General features: G+C 46.5%; 1 protein-coding gene across 1 annotated transcript; it reads left to right on the forward strand.

The window, feature by feature from the left end:
* The first annotated feature begins 1806 nt into the window (after window positions 1-1806).
* On the forward strand, window positions 1807-2289 carry LOC123987958. The gene has a single exon (XM_046286385.1). The coding sequence runs from the start codon at window positions 1807-1809 to the stop codon at window positions 2287-2289; it is 483 nt and encodes a 160-aa protein (XP_046142341.1).
* Window positions 2290-10995: the final 8706 nt, after the last annotated feature.

Raw genomic sequence — 10995 nt, forward strand, 5'->3', positions numbered from 1 at the left:
ATTGATACTATATCTTCATTGGATATAATGTAATATACTAATCCCTTCCCACAGATCAGAGTGCATATAATAACAGTATCGTTATTACTATATCTACATTAGATATATAACATACATTTAATAGCTATATCATTATTACTATATCTACATCAGATGCAATTTAATATACAGATTTAGTCTCACAGAACAATGGACATTTAATAACAATATCATTATTTCTATATCTTCATCAGATACAATGTAATATACTGATTTGTTCCCATAGACCAATGTACATTTGATAACAATATCATTTTTACTATATCTACATTAGATATAATGTAATAGACTGATCCCATCCCTCAGACCAATGTACCCTTAATTACAATATCATTATTACTATATCTACATTAGGTATAATGTAATATTGTGATCCCTTCCCACAGATCAATGTACATTTGATAACAACATCGTTGGTACTATATCTACATTGCATATAATGTCATATACTAATCCCTTCCCACAGATCAATGTACATATAATAACAGTATCGTTATTACTATATTTACTTTAGATACAATGTAATATACTGATTTGTTCCCACAGATCAATGTACATATAATACCAGTATTGTTATTGCTATATCTTCGTTAGATATCCACGAACCTGTCCTGGGCGACCAGGTCAGGCGGGGAGGTGATACCCCGACGTGGCGCGTCCCCGGGTGGCGGATAGGGGAACGCTCGCCACGTACTCTTCGGAGTGCGTGTAGGGTAGGAGTGAAATAAAATAGCTCCCGCGGACCAAACACTAGGGGAGGAAACCCCGAATCAAAAACCGAATATGGACGGGTTAAGGAAGGAAGACATGTTTACCGCACAGGGGCTCGGATCCCCAGTGCCGGCGTCCGACAGGGGTGCGCAAGCAGGCCCCGGGACGTCGTTATCCGACGACTGCAGCGCTGTGGGGGTTGACCACGTGGCCCCCTCATCGTCTTTGGCTACGCGTGAAGAGGGGTGTGGCAGTTCCGCTGTCACACCTCTGCACAGGCCTGCCCTGGTTCGACAAGCAGAGGCGGCCCACAAGAATGGGGAGGATCACCTCACGCGTATGCTCGAGGTGATTTCCAGCATGCGAAAGAGCACGGAGAAGCAGAGGAACGTGGCGATGCCCTTCGCCAGTTGATGCGGGCTAACCACGCCATCCTGACGCAGGTTCTCCGTGCGTCATCGTCATCAGCAGGAGTAGAGGTGCCTGCCAGCACACGCAAGAGGCCCCGACCCCTTGTGCCATCCTCCCCCGAGGAGGAGGAGAATAAGCGCAGGGAAAGGCCAGCTCCCGCGACCGAGTCGTGGGCCACTGTGGCTGGCAAGAGAAAGGGGAAAAGGGTGAAAGGGACCGACAATGCGGAACCCTCAAAGGGAACCCCAAAAGGTGTCCCCCAGAGCACCCCTAAGGTTGCCTCCACGACGACGGATAAAGCCGCCCCCAAAAAACCCGGAACGGCGCCGGGTAAGCTGAAGGCGGGCGCGGCTAAGTCCGTGGCACCTCCGCCGACGCCTGCCAAGGGCAAGCAGCGGAGGAAGAGGAAACGGCGGCGCAGGCCGTAGCGTAGCGCCGTCGTCGTGCAGCCGGTAGCCGGGAAGTCCTACGCGGACGTCCTGGGTACAATCCGGCGGCAGGTGCGTCCGGAGGAGACGGAGACGGAGTTCCGCCAAATCCGGAAGACACAGGGGGGCGGCGCGCTGCAAGGACCAGCGTGCCCTCCAGGACGCCATCAAAGCCGCCGTGGGGGACACCGCGGAGATCAGGACCCTGGTACCGCGCATGCGCGTCGAGATATGTGATCTCGACTGCTGCACGACCGGCGAGGAGGTGCGCGCTGCTGTGGTGCGAGCTCTTGGTGACCAGCTAAGGGGGGAGCTGAAGGTCACCATGCTCGCGCCAAACAGCAGTGAGCAACGCAAGGCAGTGGTGGATGCCGAGGAGCCGGCTTCCATCCAGCTGATCGCGAGAAATCGCATCAAGATCGGCTGGATAAACTGCCGAGTCAGGCGCTGGGCCGAAGTCCCGAAGTGCTTCAGGTGCTTAGCCTATGGGCACACGAAGCGGGACTGCAAGGGCCCAGACCGAAGCAAGGCCTGCTGGAGGTGCGGTAAGGACAATCACAAGTCCAACGACTGCACCTCCCCTCCACGCTGCATGCTCTGCGCCGAGCTGGGCGTGCAGCAGCTCGATCACGCACCAGGGTCTGGGGGCTGTAACGCCTTCCGAGACGTCCTCAGTGCCCAGAAGCGCGGGACGCAATGACGACGGTGATTCAGTGCAATCTGAACCGCAGCCAGGTCGCAACGAGCAGTACCGGAACCGGGACTGCTCGTCGTGGTACGTCGACGACCTGGGCGTCGCCGCGCTCTGGGTGAGGGACCTCCGGAAGGTTCCAGTGGTGTGTCGCGGAGCGGGTCGTGGGTTCGTTTGAGCCAAATCCCGGGACGTTACATACGTGAGTGTCTATCTCTCCCCCAACGATAGCACTTGCGTGTTCCGGGAAAAGCTCGACGACCTGGAAGACGCGCTCCGCGACATGAACGGCGGGCTCGTTGTGGCAGGCGATTTCAATGCCAGGGCTCTAGAGTGGGGGATGCCAGCTCCCAACACCAGGGGCAAACTGGTTATGGAGATGGCATCCAGGCTGGGGTTGATAGTGCTCAACACCGGCACTACACCGACCTACCGACGACCCGGCTTCGGCGATTCCATTCCAGACGTTACTCTGGTTTCGGAGTGTCTGGGTCGCCGAGCCGTGGGCTGGAGGGTGATGGAAGATTTCACTGGTAGTGATCATCAGTACATCACCTTCCAGATATCGTCCGGTAGAGCGGCACAGCACCGCAATCCTCAGCGCCCACTTGGCTGGAACACGGCCAAGCTGGACGAGGAAAAGTTCGCCGAGTGTTTGAGTCGCGGCCTCGGGGGCATACCATCCGCCCCCGGCGATCGCCCCGATAGGGGCTTCGCTGAGGCCCTGGTCAGCGACACCATGCGGCTCATCACTCGGGCTTGCGACGCCTCGATCCCCCGCAAAAAGCCGTGGAAAGGCCGAGCCCAGGCATACTGGTGGACGGACCAGATCGCCGGTCTCAGACGGGAGTGTCTGAGGCTACGGAGACTGGCGCAACGAGCCCGCGGTAGAACGGAGGCCTCCGACAGGTCAGCCGAGTACAAGGTGGCAAAGAAGACGCTCAATCGGGCTATCAAGGATAGTAAAGTCCGCTGCTGGCGAGAGCTGTGCGACGAGGTGAACCGCGACCCTTGGGGACAAGCCTATAAGCTTGTCACCCGCAAGATCCGGTTGCCCGCCGCGCAGAGCACGATGGACGCAGCTACCACCGAGCGTGTGGTGGACGGACTGTTTCCTAACCATCCAGCAAGGGATTTTTATCCGGAGCTGGGTGACGGAGAGGCCGCCCCCACCTTCACTCGGGAGGAGCTGCTGTCAGCAGTGGGTTCCTTGAAGTCCAGGAAAGCCCCGGGCCCGGACGGCATTCCAGCGGAGGTCCTGAAGATGGTGGCGCGTCTTCACCCGGACCTCTTGCTGGAAATGTACAACACCTGCCTCCGGGCAAGCGTCTTCCCGTCGCCCTGGAAGGTTGCGCGGCTTGTACTTATCAGCAAGGGGAAGGGCCCCCCGGACTCTCCGTCATCTTACCGACCGCTGTGTATGCTAAACACAGCCGGTAAGGTGATGGAGAAGATGCTGAAGGCTCGCCTGCTTCAGGCAGTACAAGCCGCCGGTGACCTGTCGGACCGACAGCACGGCTTCAGGAGAGGGCACTCCACCCTCAGTGCCATCTCCGATGTAGTCGAAGCTGTCGGACGTGCGGACAATGCGTGCCACCAGGCCCGCCCGCTGGTCCTCCTCGTCACGCTGGACGTTCGCAACGCGTTCAACTCGGCGAGGTGGATAGATATGCTGCGGGCGCTCGAGCGTTTTCGAGTCCCCAGCTATCTGTTGGCCATGGTCAGCGATTACCTCCGTGATCGCTGGCTTACGTACGAGACGGAAGAGGGTTCCAGAAGTCGCGCAGTCTCAGCCGGGGCAGCGCAGGGGTCCGTTCTGGGACCCGACCTCTGGAACGTCTTGTACGACAGCCTACTCAGCATCGAAATGCCCGATGACGTGTACCTTGTCGCGTACGCGGACGACATCGCCGTCGTCATCACCGCCCGTAGCATCGAGCTGGCGCAGCTCAAGCTGAACCAGGTGATGCGGCGGGTCGGAGACTGGATGGACAGCCACGGCCTCCAGCTGGCGATCCCGAAGACCGAGATCGTCGTGCTTACGAGGAGGCGTATACCCACCGTCGTACCTATGATGGTGGGTGACGTGGCTGTCCAGACACGTAGAAGCGCACGGTACCTGGGGGTGATGCTTGATAACAAGCTCACCTACTGGGACCACATACGCGCAGTCTCCGACAGGGCGACGGCAAAGTCGGCAGCGCTGAGCAGGCTGATGGCCAACATCGGCGGGCCGAGGCCTGGGAAACGTAGGCTCTTGATGTCCACCGTCCAGTCCATGCTCCTGTACGGAGCTGAGATATGGGCCGGGGCCCTGGACATCAAGAAATACAGGGCACGCATGGCCTCCGTCCAGCGTCGCGGAGCGCTGCGAGTCGCTAGCTGTTATCGTACAGTATCCGCACTTGCAGTGCTCGCGATCGCTGGGATCCTCCCCATCGATCTTCTCGCCAAGGAGAGGAGGAGGATCTTCGAGCTGAGCTCGGAGATGGACAGGACAGAGGCCGCGGGGATAGCGCGCGCTGAAACCCTCTCGGAGTGGCAGCGCCGCTGGATCGCGGGCGGCACGGGCCGGTGGACAGCCCGGTTGATTGGGGACCTGAGGCCCTGGCAGGAGCGAGCTCACGGCGAGGTAGACTTCTACCTCAGCCAGCTCCTGTCAGGACACGGCTACTTCCGGAACTATTTGTACCGGATGGTCAAAGTCAGGTCCCCGACGTGCTACTACTGCGACGCCGAGCGAGACGACGCGTTCCACACGTTCTTCGTCTGTGCTCGCTTTAGCGAGGAACGCTCCGCAGTGGCCAACGCAGCTGACCACGACATCACCCCCGAAAACATCGTGGGAGTGATGCTGCGGAGCGTAGAACTGTGGGACGCGGTCGCGGCGTTCGCGGCCTCTGTCCTGGTGGCGAAGAGGGTCGATGGGTGTCTACAGGACCCCGTCCAGGTCCTGTAGAATAGAGGAGGCCTGCTGTTTGCGCAGGCGAGCACGCCACGCGCCCAGACCGAAGTAATGCGATGAGCGGATTCCGCTCTGGGCTCTTACGTGGGATCAGAGGTGGTTTTAGTGGGTAGGCCCTTCGGCATAATTGCTGGAGGGAGAGTCCCACAGTCCCTCCGCAACATATTGCGGGGGTCTGCGTAAAGCATTTCCACCTCTTAAAAAAAAAAAAAAAAAAAAAATATCTTCGTTAGATATAATGTAATATACTGATCCCTTCCCACAGATCAATGTACATTTGAAAAAAACATCGCAGATACTATATCTACATTGGATATAATGTAATGCACTAATCCCTTCCCACAGATCAATGTACATATAATAACAGTATCGTTATTACTATATCTACGTTGGATGTAATTGAATATACCGATTTAATCCCACCGGACAATGTACATTTGAAAACAGTATCATTATTACTATATCTACATCAGATGTAATTTAATATCCTGATTTAACCCCACAGACCAATATTCATTTAATAACAATATCATTATTACTATATCTACATTAGATATAATGTAATATTCTGATCCCTTCCCACAGATCAATGTACATTTGATAAAAACATCGCTGATACTATATCTACATTGCATATAATGTCATATACTAATCCCTTCCCACAGATCAATGTACATATAATAACAGTATCGTTATTACTATATTTACTTTAGATACAATGTAATATACTGGTTTGTTCCCACAGACCAATGTTCATTTAATAACAATATCATTATTACTATATATACATTAGATATAATGTAATATACTGATCCCGTCCCACAGATCAATGTACATATAACAACTGTGTGCTTATTACTATATCTACATTAGATATGTAACATACATTTAATAACAATATCATTATTACTATATCTCCATTAGATATAATGTAATATACTCATCCCTTCCCACAGATCAATGTACATTTGATAACAGTATCATTATTACTATATCTACATCAGATGTAATTTAATATCCTGATTTAACCCCACAGACCAATATTCATTTAATAACAATATCATTATTACTATATCTACATTAGATATAATGTAATATTCTGATGCCTTCCCACAGATCAATGTAGATTTGATAACAATATCATTATTACTATTATTACTTTTTGGCTAAATGGAGCGAAAATGTACGTTTATATCATCACAGGCATTAGCTTAATAGCGTTTAACGATGGATCAGTCGTACAGAATGTAAAAATAAGGTTGTTAAAATTTTCGACTAATCGGTTCTAAGAGGCGAAGCAATACGCCGCTAGGACTTTGAAGTATTTCGGAGCGTAACTATAGTTCGATTTTTTGGCTAAATGGAGCGAAAATGTACGTTTATAACATCACGGACGTTAGTTTAATAGCGTTTAACGATGGATCAGTCGTACAGAATGTAAAAATAAGATTGATGAAATTTTCGACTAATCGGTTCTAAGAGGCGAAGCAATACGCCGCTAGGACTTTGAAGTATTTCGGATCGTAACTATAGTTCGATTTTTTGGCTAAATGGAGCGAAAATGTACGTTTATATCATCACGGACGTTAGTTTAATAGCGTTTAACGATGGATCAGTCGTACAGAATGTAAAAATAAGATTGATGAAATTTTCGACTAATCGGTTCTAAGAGGCGAAGCAATACGCCGCTAGGACTTTGAAGTATTCGGAGCGTAACTATAGTTCGATTTTTTGGCTAAATGGAGCGAAAATGTACGTTTATATCATCACGGACGTTAGTTTAATAGCGTTTAACGATGGATCAGTCGTACAGAATGTAAAAATAAGATTGATGAAATTTTCGACTAATCGGTTCTAAGAGGCGAAGCAATACGCCGCTAGGACTTTGAAGTATTTCGGAGCGTAACTATAGTTCGATTTTTTGGCTAAATGGAGCGAAAATGTACGTTTATATCATCACGGACGTTAGTTTAATGGCGTTTAACGATGGATCAGTCGTACAGAATGTAAAAATAAGATTGATGAAATTTTCGACTAATCGGTTCTAAGAGGCGAAGCAATACGCCGCTAGGACTTTGAAGTATTTCGGATCGTAACTATAGTTCGATTTTTTGGCTAAATGGAGCGAAAATGTACGTTTATATCATCACGGACGTTAGTTTAATAGCGTTTAACGATGGATCAGTCGTACAGAATGTAAAAATAAGATTGTTAAAATTTTCGACTAATCGGTTCTAAGAGGCGAAGCAATACGCCGCTAGGACTTTGAAGTATTTCGGATCGTAACTATAGTTCGATTTTTGGGCTAAATGAATCGAAAATGTACATTTATATCATTACGGCCGTTAGTTTAATAGCGTTTAACGATGGATCAGTCGTACAGAATGTAAAAATAAGATTGTTGAAATTTTCGACTAATCGGTTCTAAGAGGCGAAGCAATACGCCGCTAGGACTTTGAAATATTTCGCAGCGTAACTATAGTTCGATTTTTTGGCTAAATGAATCGAAAATGTACATTTATATCATTACGGCCGTTAGTTTAATAGCGTTTAACGATGGATCAGTCGTACAGAATGTAAAAATAAGATTGATGAAATTTTCAACTAATCGGTTCTAAGAGGCGAAGCAATACGCCGCTAGGACTTTGAAGTATTTCGGAGCGTAACTATAGTTCGATTTTTGGGCTAATGGAGCGAAAATGTACGTTTATATCATCACGGACGTTAGTTTAATGGCGTTTAACGATGGATCAGTCGTACAGAATGTAAAAATAAGATTGATGAAATTTTCGACTAATCGGTTCTAAGAGGCGAAGCAATACGCCGCTAGGACTTTGAAGTATTTCGGATCGTAACTATAGTTCGATTTTTGGCTAAATGGAGCAAAAATGGACGTTTATATCATCACGGACGTTAGTTTAATAGCGTTTAACGATGGATCAGTCGTACAGAATGTAAAAATAAGATTGATGAAATTTTCAACTAATCGGTTCTAAGAGGCGAAGCAATACGCCGCTAGGACTTTGAAGTATTTCGGAGCGTAACTATAGTTCGATTTTTTGGCTAAATGGAGCGAAAATGTACGTTTATATCATCACGGACGTTAGTTTAATGGCGTTTAACGATGGATCAGTCGTACAGAATGTAAAAATAAGATTGATGAAATTTTCGACTAATCGGTTCTAAGAGGCGAAGCAATACGCCGCTAGGACTTTGAAGTATTTCGCATCGTAACTATACTTGGATTTTTGGGCTAAATGAATCGAAAATGTACATTTATATCATTACGGCCGTTAGTTTAATATCGTTTAACGATGGATCAGTCGTACAGAATGTAAAAATAAGATTGATGAAATTTTCGACTCATCGGTTCTAAGAGGCGAAGCAATACGCCGCTAGGACTTTGAAGTATTTCGGAGCGTAACTATAGTTCGATTTTTTGGCTGAATGATGCGAAAATGTACATTGATAACATCACGGACGTTAGCTTAATAGCGTTTAACGATGGATCAGTCGTACAGAATGTAAAAATCAGATTGATGAAATTTTCGACTAATCGGTTCTAATAGGCGAAGCAATACGCCGCTAGGACTTTGAAGTATTTCGGATCGTAACTATAGTTCGATTTTTTGGCTAAATGGATCAAAAATGGACGTTTATATCATCACGGACGTTAGTTTAATAGCGTTTAACGATGGATCAGGCGTACAGAATGTAAAAATAAGATTGATGAAATTTTCAACTAATCGGTTCTAAGAGGCGAAGCAATACGCCGCTAGGACTTTGGAGTATTTCGGAACGTAACTATAGTTCGATTTTTTGGCTAAATGATGCGAAAATGTACGTTTATAACATCACGGACGTTAGTTTAGTAGCGTTTAACGATGGATCAGTCGTACAAAATGTAAAAATAAGATTGATGAAATTTTCGACTAATCGGTTCTAAGAGGCGAAGCAATACGCCGCTAGGACTTTGAAATAGTTCGGAGCGCAACTATAGTTCGATTTTTGGGCTAAATGAATCGAAAATGTACATTTATATCATCACGGACGTTAGTTTAATAGCGTTTAACGATGGATCAGTCGTACAGAATGTAAAAATAAGATTGATGAAATTTTCAACTAATCGGTTCTAAGAGGCGAAGCAATACGCCGCTAGGACTTTGAAGTATTTCGGAGCGTAACTATAGTTCGATTTTTTGGCTAAAAGGAGCGAAAATGTACGTTTATATCATCACGGACGTTAGTTTAATGGCGTTTAACGATGGATCAGTCGTACAGAATGTAAAAATAAGATTGATGAAATTTTCGACTAATCGGTTCTAAGAGGCGAAGCAATACGCCGCTAGGACTTTGAAATTTTTCGCATCGTAACTATAGTTCGATTTTTGGGCTAAATGAATCGAAAATGTACATTTATATCATCACGGACGTTAGTTTAATAGCGTTTAACGATGGATCAGTCGTACAGAATGTAAAAATAAGATTGATGAAATTTTCAACTAATCGGTTCTAAGAGGCGAAGCAATACGCCGCTAGGACTTTGAAGTATTTCGGAGCGTAACTATAGTTCGATTTTTTGGCTAAAAGGAGCGAAAATGTACGTTTATAACATCACGGACGTTAGTTTAATGGCGTTTAACGATGGATCAGTCGTACAGAATGTAAAAATAAGATTGATGAAATTTTCGACTAATCGGTTCTAAGAGGCGAAGCAATACGCCGCTAGGACTTTGAAGTATTTCGGATCGTAACTATAGTTCGATTTTTTGGCTAAATGGAGCGAAAATGTACGTTTATATCATCACGGACGTTAGTTTAATAGCGTTTAACGATGGATCAGTCGTACAGAATGTAAAAATAAGATTGATGAAATTTTCAACTAATCGGTTCTAAGAGGCGAAGCAATACGCCGCTAGGACTTTGAAGTATTTCGGAGCGTAACTATAGTTCGATTTTTTGGCTAAATAGAGCGAAAATGTACGTTTATAACATCACGGACGTTAGTTTAATGGCGTTTAACGATGGATCAGTCGTACAGAATGTAAAAATAAGATTGATGAAATTTTCGACTAATCGGTTCTAAGAGGCGAAGCAATACGCCGCTAGGACTTTGAAGTATTTCGGAGCGTAACTATAGTTCGATTTTTTGGCTAAATGGAGCGAAAATGTACGTTTATATCATCACGGACGTTAGTTTAATAGCGTTTAACGATGGATCAGTCGTACAGAATGTAAAAATAAGATTGTTGAAATTTTCGACTAATCGGTTCAAAGAGGCGAAGCAATACGCCGCTAGGACTTTGAAATAGTTCACAGCGTAACTATACTTGGATTTTTGGGCTAAATGAATCGAAAATGTACATTTATATCATTACGGCCGTTAGTTTAATAGCGTTTAACGATGGATCAGTCGTACAGAATGTAAAAATAAGATTGTTGAAATTTTCGACTAATCGGTTCTAAGAGGCGAAGCAATACGCCGCTAGGACTTTGAAATATTTCGCAGCGTAACTATACTTGGATTTTTGGGCTAAATGAATCGAAAATGTACATTTATATCATTACGGACGTTAGTTTAATAGCGTTTAACGATGGATCAGTCGTACAGAATGTAAAAATAAGATTGATGAAATTTTCAACTAATCGGTTCTAAGAGGCGAAGCAATACGCCGCTAGGACTTTGAAGTATTTCGGAGCGTAACTATAGTTCGATTTTTTGGCTAAATGGAGCGAAAATGTACGTTTAT

Source organism: Osmia bicornis, chromosome 7, assembly GCF_907164935.1.
Source record: "Osmia bicornis bicornis chromosome 7, iOsmBic2.1, whole genome shotgun sequence".
In the NCBI taxonomy this organism is placed as follows: domain Eukaryota; kingdom Metazoa; phylum Arthropoda; class Insecta; order Hymenoptera; family Megachilidae; genus Osmia; species Osmia bicornis.